General features: G+C 43.6%; 1 protein-coding gene across 9 annotated transcripts in view; it reads right to left on the reverse strand.

The window, feature by feature from the left end:
* Nucleotides 1-23,917, reverse strand: part of pcdh15b (protocadherin-related 15b) — a 1,538,224-nt gene that overhangs the window by 82,797 nt on the left and 1,431,510 nt on the right. For all 9 annotated transcript variants that reach the window (XM_087999065.1, XM_087999066.1, XM_087999064.1 and 6 more), the window contains 2 exons: nucleotides 23,523-23,650; nucleotides 1,187-1,402 (listed from right to left, as the gene is read on the reverse strand). In XM_087999065.1, the coding sequence (XP_087855191.1) occupies nucleotides 1,187-1,402; nucleotides 23,523-23,650 (344 nt within the window). The remainder of the gene's footprint in view (nucleotides 1-1,186; nucleotides 1,403-23,522; nucleotides 23,651-23,917) is intronic.

Here is a 23,917-nt window from a genome sequence, read left to right on the forward strand (position 1 = left end):
CATTTTCTGTGGAAGAAAGACTGCTGGTCAGCTTTAGTGAAGGAAGCAAATGACAATGCGAAATAACTATTTTATTCATTAATCTACAAATTCATCTATCTATCATTTCCAAATACAAATTGGTGCATGAAAGAGATCCTCAGTGCATTGCATTAGACCATTCAACATAAGCCTTCTTGCCTAAATAAAATGATAGTGCGATGTATGGTTACACATGGGGTGACTGTTCAAGTATGAGTAGGATATCTGTTTTAAAGATTTATTTTGAATATGCTTTAATGCTGACTTCAATGGCTGGAAAAGTAAAGGAATAAAGAAAGGTTACACTAAAGCCTGCTACTAAACGAAATTAAATACACAATTTTAAAATAACAGAATACAGTTGACAATAGCCATTACCATCACTCACAATTGAATCAACCACTAATTAACTCAGAGTGCACCAAATAAAGTATGAAATATTCATTTTGATTAACTGACTTCCACAAAGGCATATATATCTGTAACCAATTCCACAAGGTGTACAATGGTGAGACTCCTGACAAAATCAAATGGCATTTAATCTTTATCATAATAGCATAGAATAGTCATTTTTTTGTCACTTGTAATTCTTTACAAAACAAAATGCAGTGAAAAGTGTTTAAGTCGCTATGTCTCGGCACCTACATTAATAACAGAAGTTATAGTTTTTTAAAAGTTGAGACAAAGTCCATTATAATTCAATACCTGGCTTTTGGGTTTGGGAAAAGAGAGGACCACTGCAAGGCTGCCATGCTTGGCCACTGGAGGTTGCCATTGAGGCAGGCCATCAAGAAGTACCATGGGTGCGAGACACAGTGGCTCAGTGGTTAGCACTGCTGCCTCACAATGCCAGGGACCCAGGTTTGATTCCATCCTTGGGATACTCTGTGTGGAGTTTGCACACTCTTCCCGTGTCTGCGCTTCATCTGGGTGCTCTGGATTCCTCCCACAGTCCAAAGATGTGCAGGCTAGGTGGATTAACCATGGGTATGCGGGTTCCAGGAACAGGGTAGGGAAGTGGGTCTGGGTTGGCTGCTCTTCGGAGGGTCGGTGTGCAGTCAATGGGCTGAATGGCCTGCTCTGACACTGCAGGGATTCTATGATGATTCTAATCTATTTAAAGATAAAGCAATATATAACTTAAAAAAATCTTTATTGTACTTACAACAACTTGTGCACTACTGCTCAATTCTGTTCCATAGTTGTCTGTTGCAATAACTTCAAACTTATAATAAGACCTTCTCATGTTTCTGAATGTAATTGCTGTCTTGATTGCACCAGTATACTCTTCTATTACAAATCCATCCTTTCCATCCTTTGTGGGTGGTATGATTAATCGGAACCGAGAAATGCTGTAGTTTCCACTATCCTGATCTTCAACCTGTCAATGTACAGAATAATATTTTAAAAAGCCACACCTCACATTATTCACAAAACAATGTTCTGGTACCAGAATGGATGGTCCAGCTATTTTAATGTGTTGTTAAATATTGAAAGAAAATACAGAACCTCTGGTCCATACTTTCACCTGAAATAAGCAGAAGTCATGTTGCCCAGCAATAGTGAAATATTAAGACAACCGTTATTTCCGTTTCTCAAAATATTCTTATTTGGCCCTTCAGCTAATTGGACTAATTGTCAAGGAAGCAAGGTTTGCAATGCAAAATACAAGTAAGTCATGTTGAAACTCATTACGTTCCAGGAGAATGGAATCAATATTTATTATGATGGCAGACACTGGTATATCATTGAAAAATCAAAAGAATTGTGAGGAAAATGACTTCCATTTTTTAGATTAGGTTAGATTACTTACAGTGTGGAAACAGGCCCTTCGGCCCAACAAGTCCACACCGCCCCGCCGAAGCGCAACCCACCCATACCCCTACATCTACCCCTTACCTAACACTACGGGCAATTTAGCATGGCCAATTCACCTGACCTGCACATCTTTGGACTGTGGGAGGAAACCGGAGCACCCGAAGGAAACCCACGCAGACACGGGGAGAATGTGCAAACTCCACACAGTCAGTCACCTGAGGCGGGAAATGAACCCAGGTCTCTGGCGCTGTGAGGCAGCAGTGCTAACCACTGTGCCACCGTGCCGCCCACTACCACCGTGCCACCCACACGGTCTGGATCTTTGGTCTTCACAATTTTGTTTATCCTATCTATATTCCCTATTCACCTGTAATATGCGTTGGACCATTTGTCTTCACCTGTCTTAACTTTGTTTAAATATATGGGCATTTGGGGTCCTGAAGGGGCATAATTTAAATTGCATAAATTAGACGTTTTCTTGCACTGCTTTTATTAAAGTTAAGTGCAGTGCAATAAATTAAGTTATTTGTCTGTTGCTGATGAAACCTGACGTAAATTGCTTTTGTCCTGAAAAGCAGTCAGTTGGACACAAGGGACATTTTGGAGGTCTAATTGAAATAATATTATGATTTCTGATGGCTTATGGAACAGTGGAGCATGAATATCAGCACACTCTTCCCATTTATGTTGTGATACAGAATTTTTACCACATCCCAAGTAGTTAGCTGATGGATCAGTAAGTGACAAAATGTCAATAAATACATCAAAAGCAGGTGACACAGTGGCACTGCCTCACAGCGCCAGGGACCTGCGTTCGGTTGCAGCCTTGGGTGATTGTCTGTGTGGAGTTTGCACATTCTCCCTGTGTCTGCTAGGGTTTCCAAGGGGTGCTCCAATTTCCTCCCACAGTCCAAAGATGTGCAGGTTAGGTGGATTAGCCATGGGAAATGTTAGGTTACAGGGATATGGTAGGGTTTGGGTGGGATGTTCCTCAGAGACTTGTGTGGACTTGATGGGCTGAACCGCCTCTTTCCACACTGTAGGGATCATGTGACTCCTCTATGAAATTTTAAGAGTAAAAAGTCATGACAGCCATACAGGAATAGGTATTTTAGTCCTGAAATCTTGTCTGCCATTCAATATTACGACTGACTTAGCTGAGCTCCATTTATCTACCATAACTCAAGTTCTCTCAATACAATGCAGTCTTGTGAGCTCCAGTGCAGGATGAGGGAGAATTCGGCATTTCTACAACCCTTTGTGTGAAAAGTTATTTTCTGATTTCAATATTAAATGGTCAGGCTCTAATTTGAAGATCTTGCCCCATACCTATCCTTGATTCCCAGCCTAGGAGTATCAGTTTATTTCAATCTACCCTTTAGGATGGTTTTAGCAGTTTGAGCCTGTTGGTCAGATGCCCCATCAAGAACAAATATGACACAGGCGATTGATCCAAACAAACATAGTCACATGTGAAATACAATTGTAAAAATAAGGACTTTGTTTGGAATTGGATTATGCTATCAGTGGCATTGCAAGAAATAAAAATCTGGAAATAAAACTTCTGCGTTCAGCATAGCTGGACAGTCCAGTGTCTTCATTGGTGCTGATAAGGCAGAAAATGGAAACATCTTGTTTGCTGAGTGTTATCCTGATGAATCGTCCACGATAATGATTGAAAGAAAATCATTAACGATAATATATTGAGACAAAGTGAGCATATTGCACGGTCAATAAAATTATTATTCTATACGTTACAAACATTGACGCCTTCCAGGCTTAAACATATGTAAACATTCATAGCTTTTGCTACATGAAACAAATTGCAACTTGCAATATACAAAGCTAAAATGCCTCTCAAAGCCCAAAGTGCAGTCATCACAAGTACTATGACATCCTTTAGTGCCGGATACAACTTATATTTATTTGAAAGCAAAACAATTTTCCTTTTGCCTTTGCCCTTTAAAATAAAACAGACAGCTCACAAGATGTTCTGAAGGTCTGAATATTCTTTGTTGAAAGACACTGGGAAAGATAAGTTCATGAGGTAGTGCAAATGCTGAATAATGCATTTCAGGATAAATTGCTTCAATTAACTTCACAAAGGAGATAAGTAATTATCGAAAAAAGGTTCTATTGTCTTTAGCTGTCTTGACAACAACTGTATAGAAATGAGTGGAATTTCAGATTCCTGATGCAGGTTCCTGGTTGGAGAATGGTATGTAACCTGTGTCATTGCAATCGGGAGAACTGGTTAAATAAAATGCCTGTAAGGCATTGAAATAACTAAGATGAGCCCTTTTCCAGGATTTTGAATCCTGGAGCAGAAATCCCATCCTCTGGAAGCTGCCAGCTGATCAGGGTTTGGCAGCTCTACATTACAGGCTGCGCAGGAGGATTAAGTTCTGCTGCTGGTTAATATAGAGACTATTTTGGGATCCCATCCATAGATAGTGGTGAGTGGCAGAGATTGGGTTTCACAGGGAGGATGTCATTGGCAATTGAGGGTGAGCAGGTCCCCAGTGATGGGGGTGGAGGATATAGTAGGGCTTGGATACAAGGGCAGGGAATTTATTTTTCAAAGAATGGTCATGGGATGTGGGCACTTACGACTAGGTCAGCATTTGTTATCATCCCTAATTGTCCAGGTGGATGTTAAGAATGAACTACATGTTGTAAGTGGGGCGACCCACCAGGTTGGGATGGCAGATTTTATTCCCTCAAGGGCATTAATAAATCAGGTGGATTTTTTTTGTTGACCATCAGCAGTTACAAGGTTGCCACTCTTTGGGTTTTTATTTCAGATTTTTATTGAATTCAAATTTCACTGATTGCCATGGTAGGATTTAATCCCACATTCCCAAAACAGTAGTATTACTAGTCCAAGGACATTACCATTACACTGCTGTCTACCAGTGTGTGTGTGTGTGTGTGTGTGTGTGTGGTGGGGGGAATGGCATATGCTATCTCTATGATGGTGGATTAGTGGTGCTGGAAGAGCACAGCAGTTCAGGCAGCATCCAAGGAGCTTCGAAATCGACATTTCGGACAAAAGCCCTTCATCAGGAATGGATTTCGAAGCTCCTTGGATGCTGCCTGAACTGCTGTGCTCTTCCAGCACCACTAATCCAGAATCTGGTTTCCAGCATCTGCAGTCAATGTTTTTACCTCTCTGATGGTGACCCATTCCCTCATTCCTGAAGAAGGGCCTGTGCCCGAAACGTCGAATCTCCTGTTCCCTGGATGCTGCCTGACCTGCTGTGCTGTTCCAGCAATAAAGTTTCAACCATTCCCTTCCCAATAGCAGGTCTCTCGATGGGTGCCTTTGGAACATGCACCTCCTCTGGGCTATCAAACACGACAATGGTTTGCGGGCAGCCATCAGTAGGCACAGGAAACTCATGAGGATTTCGTAGATTCCCTGAGCCACCCTGAAATACCAGCAGGCTCAAGGTTAATGACCCTTAAGTGGCTCAATTCATTAGCCTAATCAGCCCATTCCTCCAGCTGGCTCATCCATGCTGCTGACCTAATGTGTATTGGCCTACCTGCAAGTGAGGATGGACCGAATGGGGGCCAGTTCACATCTAACATGCTTGGGGCAACTGCATTCAAACTCAGCCAATGGTTTTCTATGAAGCAAGCACAGCCCAAATTCTGCCTGAATTGAGCCAGAAGAGGGCGCTACAACACCAGAAACCAACCAGCAAAGATACATCCATTAAAATCTTGACTACCAATGATACCTGAGCAAAGACATAAAATTATATTCAAAGTAATATCTACATTTTGAATTCTCTTGCAAAGTTATCCAGCTTAGAAAAACAGAACTGATACTGTCTTTGCTAGCTTTATTCAAAACAACAGCATACTGGAGAGCTCAGTTAAACTCCAAGGTTGCCACGAAGCTCAGCCTGGCTTCTTTGCAAAAGTAATTTCATCAATTCCATTTCAAGAAACAAAACTAAAGGCTCATTCTCACATTTCTTGATGAATTTGCATATTGTAGCTTTATACTGTCCAGTTATTCTCTTCTGCCAAGATATACGATTATTTTAAATGTGATTTATTTTTGTTCCTGCTCCCTTTTGTTGTACTTCTTAGTAATTTTGTGATGCATTATTTTAATGTCTAATGAATGCTGACCTATTTGGGTAAATCCTACTATTCAGTTTTAAAATAATATTACTTGTTATTTTTACGTGTGTAAACAATCAACAGGCTAGCTATTATAATTAATGCCTTAATTTGCTTAATCTAAATTTTTAAAATTTTTGTCATATTATCTGTACATGATTTATCAATTCCTTTAGTTGACCAAGAACTTATTTCTTCTTACTGGCCAATTAATGGTCCCCTTACTTTGAAGAATGAAAGTCTTTTTGTTCAAAATTCTTATAGGTCTAAAGTGGATGGATGTAAATAGGGTGCCACCTCTGGCTGGTGAATCTAGAACCAGTGAACAGCAAAAATCAGGCCAATTAAGATTGGGATGACAAGGGACTTCTTCATTCAGAGGGTGAATGTTTCAAATTTTCTGCCCTTAGTGAGACGTGGAACAATACTCCTCTAATTTTGGTTTTGGTGCAGGAACCTCCTCCAAATGTGAAACTCAGAGTGGGCTGTGCAACTCAGAGGGACCACTGATCTTCAAGCACAATAATGAGCATGTACAGAAAGACAACGATGGCTTTCTGGAAACAATGACTTCAAGAATATGGGTTTGGGAATAGCTCACCAACAAGTCATTGAGGTAGATAATCAGCCATGATTTAATTGAATGTCAGAGCAGGCTGAATGAGCTGAATGGCTATGTAGGTTTGTTCAATACATTCACATAGGCTGTATGACCCTTTGATCATTTACTTATAAATTCTGTATTCTCTCTCACTAGCTGCCTGAGGAAGGAGCTCAGGGCTCCAAAAGCTTGTGGTTTCAAAATAACCTGGACTATGTCCAGGTGTCATGTGATTTTTGACTGAATGGCCAACACATGCTTCTCTGTTCCTAACTGCACTCAGTTATGCAAAAACCTAGATTTCATGTCAGGCTTTAAATACATTAGTTACTGGTCATCACCTTGATCTAAAACTGTCCTCTTATAATGTTCCCATTCCTGAAATGCTCAACACATGCTATGTTAAAAAAGTAGGCTCATTTTCTAGGTGCATTCACTGTTGATTTGCAGCCCCTTATTCAGATAGTCACATACACAATCTAATCTGAACATTTTTAAAATGTTTTCATTTTTTGTGGGATGTGGGCAACACTGAATGGCCAGTTTTTATTGTCCATCCCAAGTTACCCTTGAGAAAGTGGTTAAAGTGGTGGCCTTCTTGAACTGCTGTAGTCCACCCACTGTGGGTTGACCCACAATGCCATTACAGAGGGAATTCAGGATTTTGGCCCAGAGATAGTGAAGGAACGACCATGTATTTTCAAGTCAGGATGGTGAGTGACTTGGAGGGGAACTTGAAGATGATGGTTCCCATATATCATGCTGTCCTTAGCCTTCTCGATTGAAGTGGTCATAGTTTTGGAAGGTGCTGTCTGAGGATCTTTGGTGAATTTCTGCAGTACATCTTATTGCTAGTCCACACTGCTGCTACTGAGCATCGGTGGTGAAGGGAGTGGATGCTTGTGCATGTGGTGCCAATCAAACGAGCTGCTTTATCCTGCTTGGTATCAACCTTCTTAAGTGTTGTTGGGGCTTTACCCATCCAGGCAAGTGGGGAGTATTCCATCACACTCCTGACTTGGGCCTTGTAGATGGTGATCAGGCTTTGAGGAGTCAGGAGCTGAGTTACTCACCGTAATATTCCTAGCTTCTGACCTGCTTTTGTAACCACTGTGTTTATGTGGTGAGGCCAGTTGAGTTTCTGGTCAATGGTAACCCCCAGAATGTTGATGGTGGGGGAATTATTGATGGGAACACTGCTGAATGCCAAGAGGCAGTGGTTAAATTTTGTCTTATTCGAGATGGTCATAGCCTGTTTGGTGCGAATGTTACTTGCCACTTGTTAGCCTAAGCTGGATATTGTCCAGATCTTGTTGCACTTGAACATGGACTGCTTCAATATCCGAGGCGTCACAAATTATGCTGAACATTGCTGACCAAGTATTGGTACAAAATGTTGGGAACACTCAGCAGACCAAGAAGCATCTACGGAAAGAGAAAAGAAGCTAATGTTTCAGAACTGATGATGTGTCATCAGGCTGCAAGGCTGACTCTGTTTCTACCTTTACACTGCTAACCGACTTGCTGAGAATGTTCAAAATTTTCTATAATTATTTCAGATATCCAGAATCAAAGTAATTTACTTTTGCTGAACTTTTTGGTGAAGCTTCCAGACAGTATATTTTCACTGAGTTGTTTTCAATGTTATCAGTCGGTGACTACATTACTTTTTAAAAGGAATTTATTTGAATTGCAAAACACAATGTTGAACGTAGTCTGGGGTTGGAGTGAATCCATATGCTGCTTGGATTACCCACTTGGGTCTGCACAGAGTTTAGATGGTCCATTGGTTTGGTTTAACATAATTTACACAATGTTGAAGATGGCGCGCCTCAGGGATTTGTGTGAAGCTACTGACAAGAACAGCATTAGTGATGTATCAAAGGCAATACATTTCTGAGCAGCTACATTCCAACAAGATTTTTCATGGCTGTAATATGGAGGTCAAATCTGCATTCAATGACTGTCAAGGAGGGGTGGTGGTGAAAGAGAATAATAGTTAATTATACATTTATTCTCTTGTAAAAGGTGGCAGTCAAGCAGAGTTTAGGGCAATGTCTAATGACAGACTATACTATAAAGCTTTCACAAATGATTTATTTTCATTGCAAAACGAAAAGCTCCTTGGCTGCCCACTAGTCCTCATGGAGAATAACTAGACAGCAAGGGACTGACCTTCTGGATCTAATCTCACATTTTGTTGATCTCACATTGACATCGACATGTGTGCACACTGGAGACCTTCAGAGAAGCCTGACTGAATATGGCAGAAACTTTCATTTTGTAATGAATGCGTATTGATCAAGATGAGGCTGTTGGGGATCTTTATTCATTCTCATTCAGAACCCTGGCTCTAACTGCGTTCCCCCATCCCCCATTCATACTTGGGCAGAGTATATGAATCAGTAACTCACTGAGCCACTAAGGGAGTAATGATATATTTTCATCCACTATTCACGTCTTCTAGATAATGTGGAAGGATCCTTGTTAAAATGCTTTGTCCTTGTTTGACAACTTTTCAAAAACATTTAATGCTGTCTTTTCCCTCAAGCATAGCACCCTAGCAGACCATGATTTGTACATTATTTTGGATGAGTTGTGACTTTTGGAAATTCAGCCAGGCTCATTAGTAAAGGTTAACCACTTAGTTTTAGCTGTTGAAGTGAAAAATGCATTTCTGTGTTGTTCCTATGAATAGCATAATTTAGCACTGGTGGTGATTATCAGGTGGAATGCAAAAATACCATCATTATAGGTCAGCAGTAAATATCAACTATTGTTGCACACAATGCAATTCCTACTCAGTGTTAGAAATTAAAACACTTTGATTTATTTAGACATTACAGGAGGCAGAAGATTAAAAGGCAGAACCCAGTGACGTGTATGAGATGGATAGCGATTTACGCCTACTAGAGTTAATTAGGCCATCTTATCTCACATAAGCAGACCTGCTGTTTCAGGATTTCATTGTTGAGAGAGGGACCTAATCATTTCACAACACCAGATGCCTTGAAATTTCTGACTATATTTAAGTTGATTCAATTGTTTTACTTTCATATCTTGGCAAAAGCGAATTTGATTTAAATTAATGGATTTTGGATAGATGATTGTTTGTATTCATTCAGGTGAAAGATTTTAGTTCATTTTGTTCTTCTTCTAGTCTTTCGGCTTCAGTCAGTTGTAGGGTCCATAAATTTTAGGCTATGCACAGTAAGCTTGCCTTTATTTAACACTGCTGCACTGCATTGTTGTGAGCTCTTCCATATCCTCATGCACCCTTGGAGAACCATAATTTATTTTGGGTTGAACCAGTATTTGGCTGCAGACCAACATCCACAGTAACAGGTTTGATACAGTTGTAGATTATATCGGTTGAACAGCTTGCAGTTTTAATTACCCTAAAGTAAAATCTTAGAAACTAAATTGAGTATTGTTATCTAAATTTTAGCATGATATTAACTCTTTAATTTCCATTATGGTGCAGTTATTTAAAATAAAACTTCGCTCAATAAAATCACAAGCCATTCGATAGTTCTTGTAACTTTTTTCAAATTCATTCATGGGATGTGAGCATTACTGACAAGGTACTTGTTGTGCATTTGTAATTGCCCTTGAGAACATGGTGAGTCATCTTAAAGAGCCCCTGCAATGCAATTAATACACTTGTGGTGTTATTAAGAAGGATTTAGATTAGTGACAGTCAAACAACAGTGCCATATTGCTGAATCAAGGTTTGGTGTGCTGTGGAGGGGAACATGCATGTAGTGATGCTCCCATGTGCCTGCTGCCCTTATCCTTCCAGATGGCAAAGTTTGCCATTTTGGAACAGGCTATTGAAGGAGTCCTAGCGTATTGCTTCTTTGTATCTCATAGATGTCAGACATTGCGCCTTTGAACACCAGTGGTGGGGGGACCAAATATTTCAGATGGTGGATGGGTGTAGCTCATGTGGGCTGCTGTTCCAGATGGGGATGAGTGTCTTTGGTGGTATTTGAGCTGCTGTGGTATTATTAAGGCTGAAGCTGAGAGCACGGCAGAAGAGTGTCCATGGGATCTGGAAGTGAGTTGGAAATGTTGGAATCTGAAGGTTCTAAGAAACTGATTTTTAGGATCTATTGGTATTTGGACTGGAACTTTGGAGCTGGATTTGTGTATAAGTAAGTAAAAGCCCATTCGAGCTTTCCTGGTGGAGAAAGGATGAGCCCCTTAATAAGCTCTTTAAGTAGAAAAGCTTCAGGGTTATTAACTGGTGGTAACTGAACATCCTATAACCCCTTCCTTTTCCTACCCCTCCAACAATTCAACTGGCTATTTGAAAATTCAGATCTGTCAAGAATCCCAGCAGAACCAGCCAGACTGTGATTTTGAATTCCCATCCACACCAGGTGCTAACAGAATGACCCTGAGAAAATCCAATCTCTGGAATGGGATGGAGGAAGGTGTTGGATGTATTGAAGGGGAAGTCTGAAACATGAGGGTTACAAAATTGTATTCTGGCCCTATTCAAGACTGGGCTGTGCACCACGCTTCAAAATACTGGGATGTTGAGATTTTTCTGATAATGTGAGACTTGCGGATGTGGAGGGTGTTGGAGCTGTAACAGTGACAGGGCATCAGCATGAAAGAATCTGGCAGACATTAGCCATAACTTTAGATACATCCACAACATATTGCTGATCTTCAAGAACTATTCCTCAAATTGGATTCTATTGTATTAAAGCGTAGCAGGTCAGGCAGCATCCAAGGAGCAGGAGAATCGACGTTTCGGGCATAAGCCCTTCTTCAGGAATGAGGAAGGTGTGCCAAGCAGGCTAAGATAAAAGGTAGGGAGGAGGGACTTGGGGGAGGGGCATTGGGAATGCGATAGGTGGAAGGAGGTTAAGGTGAGGGTGATAGACCGGAGAGGGGGTGGGGGCGGAGAGGTCGGGAAGAAGATTTCAGGGCAAGAAAGCGGTGCTGAGTCCGAGGGTTGGGACTGAGATAAGGTGGGGGGGAGGGGAAATGAGGAAGCTGGAGAAATCTGCATTCATCCCTTGTGGTTGAAGGGTTCCTAGGAGGAAGATGAGGCGCTCTTCCTCCAGGCGTCGTGTTGCCATGGTCTGGCGATGGAGGAGGCCAAGGACCTGCATGGCCTTGGCGGAGTGGGAGGGGGAGTTAAAGTGTTCAGCCACGGGGCTGTTGGGTTGGTTGGTACGGGTGTCTCAGTGGTGTTCTCTGAAATGTTCCGCAAGTAGGCGGACTGTCTCCCCAATGTAGAGGAGGCCACATCAGGTGCAGTGGATGCAGTAAATGATGTGTGTGGAGGTGCAGATGAATTTGTGACAGATATGGAAGGGTCCCTTGGGGCCTTGGAGGGAAGTGAGGGGGGACGTGTGGGCGCAAGTTTTGCATTTCTTGCAGTTGCAGGGGAAGGTGCCGGGAGTGGAGGTTGGGTTGGTGGGGGATGTGGACCTGACGAGGGAGTCGCGGAGGGAGTGGTCTTTCCGGAACACTGATAGGGGAGGGGAGGGAAATATATCCCTGGTGGTGGGGTCCGTTTGGGGATGGCGGAAATGACGAAGGATGATATGATGTATCTGGAGGTTGGTGGGGTGGTGAGGACCAGTGGGGTTCTGTCCTGGTGGCAATTAGAGGGCGGGGTTCAAGGGCGGAGGAGCGGAAAGTGGAGGAGATGCGGTGGAGAGCATTGTCAACCACGTCTGAGGGGAAATTGCAGTCTTTGAAGAAGGAGGCCATCTGGGTTGTTCGGTGTTGGAATTGGTCCCACTGGGAGCAGATGCGGCGGAGGCGAAGGAATTGGGAATATGGGATGGTGTTTTTACAGGGGGCAGGGTGGGAGGAGGTGTAATCTAGGTAGCTGTGGGAGTTGGTCGGTTTATAGTAAATGTCTGTGTTGAGTCGGTCGCCCGAGATAGAAATGGAGAGGTCTAGGAAGGGGAGGAAGGAGTCTGAGTAGGTCCAGGTAAATTTGAGGTTGGAGTGGAAGGTGTTAGTAAAGTGGATGAACTATTCAACCTCCTCGTGGGAGCACGAGGTAGCGCCGATACAGTCATCGATGTAACAGAGGAAAAGGTGGGGGGTGGTGCCAGTGTAGCTGCGGAAGATGGACTGTTCCACATATCCTACGAAGAAGCAGGCATAGCTGGGGCCCATGCAGGTGCCCATGGCTACTCCTTTGGTTTGGAGGAAGTGGGAGGATTGGAAAGAGAAGTTGTTCAGAGTGAGGACCAGTTCAGTCAGTCGAAGGAGAGTGTCAGTGGAAGGGCACTGGTTGGGTCGGCAGGAAAGGAAGAAGTGGAGGGCTTTGAGGCCTTTGTGATGGGGGATGGAGGTGTATAGGGACTGGATGTCCATGGTGAAGATAAGGCGTTGGGGGCTGGGGAAGCGAAAATCATGGAGGAGGTGGAGGTCGTGGGTGGTGTCCCGAACGTAGGTGGGGAGTTCTTGGACTAAGGGGGAACAGGACCGTGTCGAGGTATGCAGAGATGAGTTTGGTGGGGCAGGAGCAGGCTGAGACAATGGGTCAGCCGGGGCAGTCAGGTTTGTGGATTTTGGGCAGGAGGTAGAAACAGGCGGTGCGAGGTTGTGGGACTATGAGGTTGGAGGCGGTGGATTGGAGATCCCCTGAGGTGATGAGGTTATGGATGTTCTGGGAGATGATGGTTTGGTGGTGGGAGGTGGGGTCATGGTCAAGGGGGCAGTAGGAGGAGGTGTCCGCAAGCTGGCGTTTAGCCTCAGCAATGTAAAGATCGGTGCGCCAAACTACTACCGCGCCTCCCTTGTCTGCTGGTTTGATAGTGAGGTTGGGGTTGGAGCGGAGGGAGTGGAGGGCTGCACGTTGCGAGGGTGAGAGGTTTGACTGGGTAAGAGAGGTGGACAGGTTGAGGTGGTTAATGTCGCGGCGGCAGATGGATATGAGGAGATCGAGGGCAGTTAAGAGGCCAGCACGGGGTGTCCAGGTGGATGGGGTGTGTTGGAGGCGGGAGAAGGGATTGTCAGAGGGTGGGCGAGAATCCTGGCTGAAGAAGTAGGCGCAGAGGCGAAGGTGGCGGAAAAATTGTTCGCTGTCTCGCCGCATGTTGAACTCGTTAATCCAGGAGCGTAGGGAGATGAAGGTGAGGCCTCTGCTGAGGACTGATTTTTCATCCTCAGATAGGGGGAAGTCTGGAGGGATGGTGAAAATATGACTAGGCTGGGAGCTAAGACCTGGTGTGGGGCTGGAGCTGGGAGTGGGGGCTGGGTTAGGTGTGGGGGAGGGGTTAGGGTGTGGGTGGTAATGGGCGTGGGGGTGGAGTTGGATGTGGGGTGGTGTTAGGTGTGGGGGCGGGGTTAGGTGTGGGAGCGGAGATCGGCGCAGGGGCAGAGACTGCCGCCGCGACATTAACTGCCTCAACCTGTCCACCCCTCATACCCACTCCAACCTCTCACCCTCGCAATGTGCAGCCCTCCATTCCCTCCGCTCCAGTGGTAATTTGGCGCACCGATCTTTACATTGCTGAGGCTAAACGCCAGCTCGCGGACACTTCCTCCTACTGCCCCCTTGACCATGACCACACCTCCCACCACCAAATCATCATCTCCCAGACTACCCATAACCTCATCACCTCAGGGGATCTCCCATCCACCGCCTCCAACCTCATAGTCCCACAACCTCGCACCGCCCGTTTCTACCTCCTGCCCAAAATCCACAAACCTGACTGCCCCGGCTGACCCATTGTCTCAGCCTGCTCCTGCCCCACCAAACTCATCTCTGCATACCTCGACACGGTCCTGTCCCCCTTAGTCCAAGAGCTCCCCACCTACGTTCGGAACTCGATCCATGCCCTCCACCTCCTCTATGATTTTCGCTTCCCCAGCCCCCAACGCCTTATCTTCACCATGGACATCCAGTCCCTATACACCTCCATCCCCCTCAAAGCCCTCCGCTTCTTCCTTTCCTGCCGACCCAACCAGTGCCCTTCCACTGACACTCTCCTTCGACTGACTGAACTGGTCCTCACTCTGAACAACTTCTCTTTCCAATCCTCCCACTTCCTCCAAACCAAAGGAGTAGCTATGGGCACCCGCATGTGCCCCAGCTATGCCTGCCTCTTCATCGGATATGTGGAACAGTCCATTTTCCGCAGCTACACTGGCACCACCCCCCACCTTTTCCTCTGCTACATCGATGACTGTATTGACGCTACCTCGTGCTCCCACGAGGAGGTTGAACAGTTCACCCACTTTACTAACACCTTCCACTCCAACCTCAAATTTACCTGGACCTACTCAGACTCCTCCCTCCCCTTCCTAGACCTCTCCATTTCTATCTCGGGCGACCGACTCAACACAGACATTTACTATAAACCGACCAACTCCCACAGCTACCTAGATTACACCTCCTCCCACCCTGCCCCCTGTAAAAACGCCATCCCATATTCCCAATTCCTTTGTCTCTGCCGCACCTGCTCCCAGGAGGACCAGTTCCAACACCAAACAACCCAGATGGCCTCCTTCTTCAAAGACTGCAATTTCCCCCCAGACGTGGTTGACGATACTCTCCACCGTATCTCCTCCACTTCCCGCTCCTCCGCCCTTGAACCCCGCCCCTCCAATTGCCACCAGGACAGAACCCTACCACCTACCACCCCACCAATCTCCACATACATCATATCATCCTTCGTCATTTCCGCCACCTCCAAACAGACCCCACCACCAAGGATATATTTCCCTCCCCTCCCCTATTAGTGTTCCAGAAAGACCACTCCATCCGCGACTTCCTCGTCAGGTCCACATCCCCCACCAACCGAATCTCCACTCCCGGCCTCTTCTCCTGCAACCGCAAGAAATGCAAAACCTGCGTCCACACCACCCCCCTCACTTCCCTCCAAGGCCCCAAGGGATCCTTCCATATCTTTCACAAATTCATCTGCACCTCCACACATATCATTTACTGCATCCGCTGCACCTGATGTGGCCTCCTCTACATTGGGGAGACAGTCTGCCTACTTATGGAACGTTTCAGAGAACACCACTGGGACTCCCGCACCAACCAACCCAACCTCCCCGTGGCTGAACACTTTAACTCCCCCTCCCACTCCGCCAAGGCCATGCAGGTCCTTGGCCTCCTCCATCGCCGCACCATGGCAACACGACGTCTGGAGGAAGAGCGCCTCATCTTCCGCCTAGGAACCCTCCAACCACAAGGGATAAATTCAGATTTCTCCAGCTTCCTCATTTCCCCTGCCCCCACCTTATCTCAGTCCTAACCCTCGGACTCAGCACTGCCTTCTTGCCCTGCAATCTTCTTCCCGATCTCTCCACCCCCATACCCCTTTCCGGTCTATCACCCTCACCTTAACCTCCTTCTACCTATCGCATTCCCAACGCCCCTCCCCCAAGTCCCTCTTCCCTACCTTTTATCTTAGCCTGCTTGGCACACCTTAGCCTGGTGGGCGGCACGGTGGCACAGTGGTTAGCACTGCTGCCTCACAACGCCAGAGACCCGTGTACAATTCCCGCCTCAGGCGACTGACTGTGTGGAGTTTGCACGTTCTCCCCGTGTCTGCGTGGGTTTCCTCTGGGTGCTCCGGTTTCCTCCCACAGCCCAAAGATGTGCAGATCAGGTGAATTGGCCATGCTAAATTGCCCGTAGTGTTAGGTAAGGGGTAAATGTAGGGGTATGGGTGGGTTGCGCTTCGGCGGGGCGGTGTGGACTTGTTGGGCCGAAGGGCCTGTTTCCACACTGTAAGTAATCTAATCTAATCTAAAAAACCTTCCTCATTCCTGAAGAAGGGCTTATGCCCGAAACATCGATTTTCCTGCTCCTTGGATGCTGCCTGACCTGCTGCGCTTTTCCAGCAAAACATTTTTCAGCTCTGATCTCCAGCATCTGCAGTCCTCACTTTCTCCTTCTATTGTATAAACACTGCATTTGACAGCATGTTGAGTATACAAAAGCATTTCAATCTCCAAGCTTTCTTTTAGTTCAGAATAGACCTAATGTGTAACATGATGGGCTGGGGCTCAAGACCAGCAGGAGAGGAAACAATGTCAGGAGGGCATTTCAATGAAGATGGACCGGATTTTCAGTGGACAAGAGAACATTGCAAGTTGGAATGAATTAGTCACCTAAAGTGACACATGAGGATGGACTAGGAATGCAAATTCCACGCCATTGGCAAAGATTTGGTTGTGAGAAATTATCACATAGTTAGCCTCTGACAGCATGTAATACAGAAGTATGGTGCCCTCGATTGTGGCAAGATTTGTGTGAAGCAGTGTTGCTCTAAAGCCTTTCAAGCACTGAAAACTTCTGAGAATTCTGCATTCTGAATATCTAGCCTTTTCTGCACACATTACTGCCTTCACTCCAACTCAAAACCCTAATCTTTGGAACCTCTTCCTGAAACTGCTATGTAATTCCATCTCTCTCTCTCGCTGTTTCTCTCTACTCCATTCCCGACCTCATCCTTAAAGATGTGCCTTGAAAATATTCTCTTTGACTAAGCTTTTGATCAAATATCCTGATATCTCAAGCCTTGACTCTGATCAATTGTTGAGAGTATAATGCTGGAAAAGCACAGCAGGTCAGGCAGCATCCGAGGAGCAGGAATAAGCCCTTCATTTGGAATGTTTTCCCAGCACCACACTCTCAACTCTAATCTCCAGCATCTGCAGTCCCCACTTTCTCCCTCTGAGCAATTGTTGTCCTCTTATGTTCTTGTGAAATAGCATGGGATATTTTACTATACATAAGTTACTCTTCTTTAAATTACAGATAGATGTGGAGAGACAAACGTATCTGCTTCGAATTTTCGATTACTTAAGCTGCAAAATGCAGAACATGCTATTTCTGCAAACAACCTTTCACATCTCCTCTAGATTTAAGTATACAACAATGATATTGATGAAAAAAATCAGCAAACCATGCAGACACTCTGATTCAGAAGTATTTCAGGATGTAGACTGTTATGGACCTGGTCAAACTCCTCAAAATATATTAAGAAGCTAGTGTAGACCCTAATGTTTTCTTATTTTAAAGGTAAGTACAAAGCATTGCATTCCAGATGCAATTTGATTGGTCAAACTACTTGACTTTAAACAAAACACACATTATTTTTAAACTATAGTTAAAATACAGACAAAATAAAAATAAAATAATTAGCTTAACTGTAATTCTATTGAAATGCTTACCAAAAAATATATATTAATTACTAATTAACTGTTCTAATATTATGACATGTCATAAACACATCCTTGGCAAAGGTAAATTCCATAAAACAGATTGTCTCACATGCAATTCTAGCAGCAGGAAGAGAACCTCAGCTTTTAGCTGTAACAGTGACAGGAATAAGATATTCCACATCCAAGACCCCTGCAATTGTAGAAGGCCAAAACTAAAAATCTTGGTTCTGTGGGAGCTTGACCCCACCCACTCAGGCTGCCTCTATTGTTTCAACTTTTTTTAAAAAGCCCAAAACCTCACAAACTGTTTATTGGTTTTGAGAAGACTGCTTCACATCTCTGTCTTACCCTTTCTTCATAAAGAAAAGGACAAAGTACACCTTTTAAAGCCATTGCATTGTCATAAGACCAAGATGGATCCAAGAACGAGGTGTGACAAGTCTTTTTATTAGGAAGTAAATAGGTTGTCTTCATGAAGAATGGTTACTTGTTGGGCTAAATGTAAGCCTAAAATACAAATAGATTTTAGTCATAAGTAACCAAATTAATCCTGTTGAAGATCAAATTATGGCAGCAAATTCCTTTTACTGATGAAGCGATGCAAACATTTTTGATAATTATATACTGATTTCCAAGCATAATGTTATGGGCAGAGAATTACAATGGGACCAGACTGCTTGACCAAATTAGTGTTGATTTGTCTCCTGCTGTCACTGCTGAAGTAATTGTGTTCTAGAACTGGGAGATTACCACAGTCATCCATTGCATCCTGGTGCGTTTAATTTCTGTTGCTGCCAAATTAGTAAGGATTAATCTTTGCAAGAAATCCTTTCATTAAGATAGGATAAGGGACACATCGGGTGGTGGGAGCATGCAGCCAATCAACCTCTAAACTAAGAGTCATTCAGAAGTTCATTTTCAGATTCCTCTTGATCCTTCTCACCCTGTTAGTTTTAAATATATGTTCTTTGACATTATTTGCTTAAACATTGCTGATATTGTGTTTTCTAAATATGTGGCTAGCTTTGATTTTTTTTTCTACTTGAAGGATGACACTACTCTTATTTTACAAAAGAATTGCATATTTTGTGAAGTTGCTAAATAGCTTTTTAGATGTTACCATGGAGAGAACATTGATACATTATTGTAATGGTTATGATTATTTCACGTTGGGAATAGGGAGCTCCTTGAGGTTGAGATAAATTAATGTTCGGTCTGGGTTCACGGACATAAAATGTCCTGGCTTAGTACAGTAGTTCACTTGTAGAATTCGATCATTATTTTCTGATTTTGAAAGTGGGATGGACTGTGATCTCTTTCTAAATGTTCCCCTTATTCTTTTGTTGAGTGGTGATATGGGGTGTGTGGGCTGGATTTTACCAGATGTCTACTCAGGCCATTGTATCAACTACGGTCATAGACCTCATTTCATCTGATGATCTCCCCACCACTGCCTCCAACCTGACAGACCCCAGCCCCACACAGCTCACTTCTACCTCCTTCTGAAAATCCATAAACAGGACTGCGCAAGTAGGCCCATTGTTTCAGCTTGCTCCTGGCCCACAGAACTCATCCCTTCCAACTTTGACTCAGTCCTTTCTTCCCTGGTCCATTCACTGTTCACGTACATTTATGATTCCTCTGACACTTTTTGCCTATTTCAGAATTTCTAGGTTGCAGGCTCCAGCCTCCTCCATGGATATGTAGTCCCTTTATACTTCCATCCCCCCAACAGGATGGTCTCAGGGCTCTCCGCTCCTTCTTGGAATAAAGGCCTGAACTGTCCCCAACCCCCACAACCCTCTTCCACTTGGCCAAGCTCATCCTCACCCTCAACAATTTCTCCTTTAACTCCTCTCATTTTCTTCAGATCAGAGGGGTGGCCATAGGCACTTACATGGGCTCCAATTATGTCTGTCTCTTGTCTCTTTGTGGGGTACATCGAACATTCCTTGTTTCAATTGGATTCCGGCCCCCACACACAACTCCTCCTCTGGTATATCGATGATATCGTGGTGCTTCCTTGTCTCTTTCTGAATTGGAAAAGTTAATTGAGTATTCTTCCAATTTGCACTCCACCTTCACTTTTACCCGATCTATCTCGGACTCTATCCTTTCCTTCCCCGATATCTCTATTTCCATTTCTGGGGATAGACTGGGCAGCAGTATCCAGTATAAACCCACTGACATCCACAGTTACCTGGAATATACATCCTTGCACCTTGTTCCCTCTAAAGACTCCATTCTATTCTCCCAGTTTGTCCATCACTGTCACATGTGTTCTGATGAGGCCAACTTCAACAAGGCAGCCTCCTTATTCCTCAAGTAAGGATTCCCCAGCACCATTGTCAACAGGGTCCTCAACTGGGTCTGATCCATCACCTTCACCTCTGCCCTCACGCCGCCTCTTCCCTCGCACAAGAGCAATAGGGTTCCCCTTGTCCTTACCATCAGATCAGCATCCACTTTCAGAAGGTCACCTTCCCCTGCAACCACCAAAGATGTAATAACTACCCGCTTGCCTCTTCCCTCCTCAGTATCTAAGGGCCCCAAACAGGTGAAGCAGCACTTTACCTGCACTTCTCATAATCCAGTCTACTACATCTACTGCTCACAATGTGATCTCTTCTACATTGGGGAAGAAAGCCTACACTGAGTGACCACTTCGCAGAACACCAATGCAAAAAAGATCATGAGTTTCCAGTTGCCTGCTCCGTTCCCACCCCACCCTGTTCCCTGACCAACATCTCTGTCTCAGGCTTGTAGCAGTGCTCCAGCGAAGCTCAGTGCAAGCTGAAAGAACGGCACTTCATTTTATGCTTGTGGACCCTACAGCCCTCCGGACTCAATATTGAGTTCAATAATTTTAGGACCTGAACTTTCCCTTGTCATAACCTTCTGCGCCACACACCAGGCCTTGTTATCACAGAGCCTGCCATTACACACTAGCCACGGTTAGTTACTAACAGTCTCCATTAACAGCTATTCACTCTCCTAGCCAGATCATCATTCACTCCTTTATCTGTCCAACTGTTCATCTCTTTGTTTGGGTTCTATCCCACTTATTGTTTACTCCTTAGCCCCTCCCCTCATCCTATCTTCTGGATATAGACCAACATTTTCCCAGCTACCATCAGTTCTGAGGAAGGGTCATTGGACCCAAAACGTTAGCTCCAATTTCTTTTCACATTTGCTGTCAGACCTGCTGAGCTTTGCCAGCAACTTAGTTTTGCAGCTGTCTCATGATGGGCTGGGAGTGGAGAGCGAGCAGCCTGGTGGCTGTGGATGGGGTGGGAGGAATGGTTAATGTTTATTCAATTGGGCTTGTGAATTAGAGCCTTTTCCTGCAGCAACAGGCATTTGTAGCCGCCACATGCGAGGTCAGCTGGTGAACCCTGGCAGTCGCTTTGCATGTCCTAGGATGGGGCCCATTGAAGTTCTCTGCCACGTTACCAATCTTCCCTAACTGGCCATGGCACTCCCAGACTTTTCCTCTCTTCCAGGTGCAGTTCTATCAATGGCCACTGCTCCTGGTGGTGCTGCTCAGACAGCTGAGCTGCTAGCCCTTGAATTGTTTCACTGCTGCTGGGATGGACACTCATCCATTAAAGGAAACTAATTAGTAGCCATAAAACATGGCTGGATTCCACAGATAGCTGAAGCAATGTTGACCCAGGTTTTTGTACCTATTGTCAGGGTCATTGAGTTCTACAACATAGAAAGAAGGCCCTTTAGCACATTGCATCCACTGGTCAAAAACAACCACCTAACTATTCTAATTGCATTTTTCAGCTCTTGGTCTATAGCTTTGCACAGACTCACAGGAATTGGCTGCGGCGATGGAGAGACTTACCTTGAAAGCTGGGGCTGCGATTGAGGAAATTTGTCCTTGTGTTTAGGCATTGTAGATCAAGCCAAACTCTCAAAGATCGATCTTTCTTCATGATGCATGTTACTAACCTACATCAGTGTGTCCACTACTGTAATCAGTTAATGATTCTGTCTTGTTCCACCCCATCTACCTTGATCCTTATTTTATTTTTAGGGGGATACTGCACTTCAGTGATAGGTTAATGAATGCAAAATTGATTGAGAACTGAGCATTTCCTTGTTGCATGCAAAAAGGTACATGTTTCATATATCTTACTATGTTCAGGTGTTCTAATGATTGCGTTTGTACTTAGGACTTGTAAGCTTTGTGACCTACAAGGATCACCTCATATCTACTTCTATCCTTCAGCAGCTGTTCTATGTTATAAGTGTTTGGTTTGTCGAGCAAAGCTTCCATTGGGGTGGATACAACAAGTTGCACATGGGATCTTTTAGCTCTTTGACTGTTAATTGTAACTTGTGTTGACCTTCCTTACCAATTACTAAACAATTCTTAGTGGCTTGCTTTTCTGCATTTGGCAGAAAACTCAAATCAAAAAACCATATCTGTTTCCTCTACTTAAATATTTTCTATTCTGTTAGGAGGTCTGCTTTATCTTCAACTAAACAAGAACATTTTCTGGACATTCCTACAATATGACCTTCCCTTGCTTGCTATCAATCGATACACACCATGATCCTTTTTCTTTCTCAAGTGAATTAAACTGGCCTCTCAATCAGAATTTTCAATTTCCCAACAACTTGTGTTTTCAACACTCTCTAATATTATATTAAATAAAGACATTGAGAGCTATCTCATGCACTTTAGTATGGTTTAAGATTATCAAACATGTGTTTTACCCATAGATTAATTAAGCAATACGCCTTATTCTCATGATGGCTTCAATCACTTTTCATCATGTCATGTCAATGATAATGGAGTAATCATTCCTTTCTTTCTGCAATGCAGAAGACCTAGGTGCATTTCCATTGTGCCAACCTCTGTGTTTGATCTGTTAATTCACACTTAGTGCAAAATCACAAAAGGCAAAGGGAATTAACAATTTCTATTACTGTCATCTTCACAAGGGCAATTAGGATTGGGCAATTAACGCTGGATTTACAAACAACAATTATTCTAAAGAGAAATCTTATTGTAATAGTCAACCTTTGGTTATTAAAGAAGGCTAACAACATAAAGATCAATATTGAAATGATATTTTGGACTTTGGCCAAGTTGAAATAACTGCTAGAAAACCAATACAAAGCATTCCAACTTGACTGGATTCTATAAACATGTATTTGGTATATGCTATGATGTCAACCCAGCTAAAATAAGTTGGTAGCTGATATGCAGCCTACTCGTAATTTCAAGTGGCATAATTACCTGCAATTCAAACTGAAATTGTACAAAATGTCTCTTGTACATTTTTATTTACATTTGAGTTTTGCTTAAAAAAGATATATTTGGTCAAAGCTTTGGCATCTATTATGAATTGTCCTAGTGAATGGAAGGTGAAAAACCTTGACAAAATGTTCTCAGTAATATTCAAATTCTGTGGTTATTAAATTACTATTCCCTTACACATTTAAAATTGAACAATTGAATAATTTCAATATCAGAAACACGAAAAAAGCTGAATCAGGAAGTGTGTGTGGAAGGACTACTGGGGAAATTTATCCTAAGATGAATAATGTGCAGTATTTTGTAGCGATTAGAGTCTGAAAATGATTTTGTATGAAAGCTGGTTTATATGGACCATGTGGTAATATGACATGCTTAAGATTTAGATTAAGTCATCCACAAGTATAAATTTCCATTGCTTTTTAAAGCAACCGAGTGATGAAAGCAGCCATTAAGATCCACAAAGTGTTTCAGATATCCAGTAAATTCACCACCTCCACTCACCTCAACTTGCAGCACAGTGGTGAACGTCTTGGCATCTTCAGTTACCCCACCGAGGTAGAGAGACTTGGTGAAAACAGGAGCATGGTCATTTTCATCTTGTATCTCGATAAAAACCTTAGCTGTGTTTGCTGGAAGAGAAAATTGGAAATTGCTGATTATAGCAAGGAGGCTGCTGGTAGAAATACATTATTGAAATCCATAAATTATGAAAAAGGCAAGTATAATAGTCCATTTTTAAAGCTTGCTGCTGTAGTAATGGTTTCCACTGTTCTGCTGTCATGAGCTGATCACATTTCTTTGCAACCCATGGAGATCGAGTAATTTCTTGAATTTTATCTCAATATATTTAAATGCTAATTATTTTAAGTGCGTTATGCACAATTATGTTTGAATAC

The sequence above is a fragment of the Chiloscyllium plagiosum genome, unplaced genomic scaffold, assembly GCF_037043375.1.
Source record: "Chiloscyllium plagiosum isolate Xiang-an unplaced genomic scaffold, Cpla_swu_hap1 HiC_scaffold_22, whole genome shotgun sequence".
NCBI classification, from domain to species: domain Eukaryota; kingdom Metazoa; phylum Chordata; class Chondrichthyes; order Orectolobiformes; family Hemiscylliidae; genus Chiloscyllium; species Chiloscyllium plagiosum.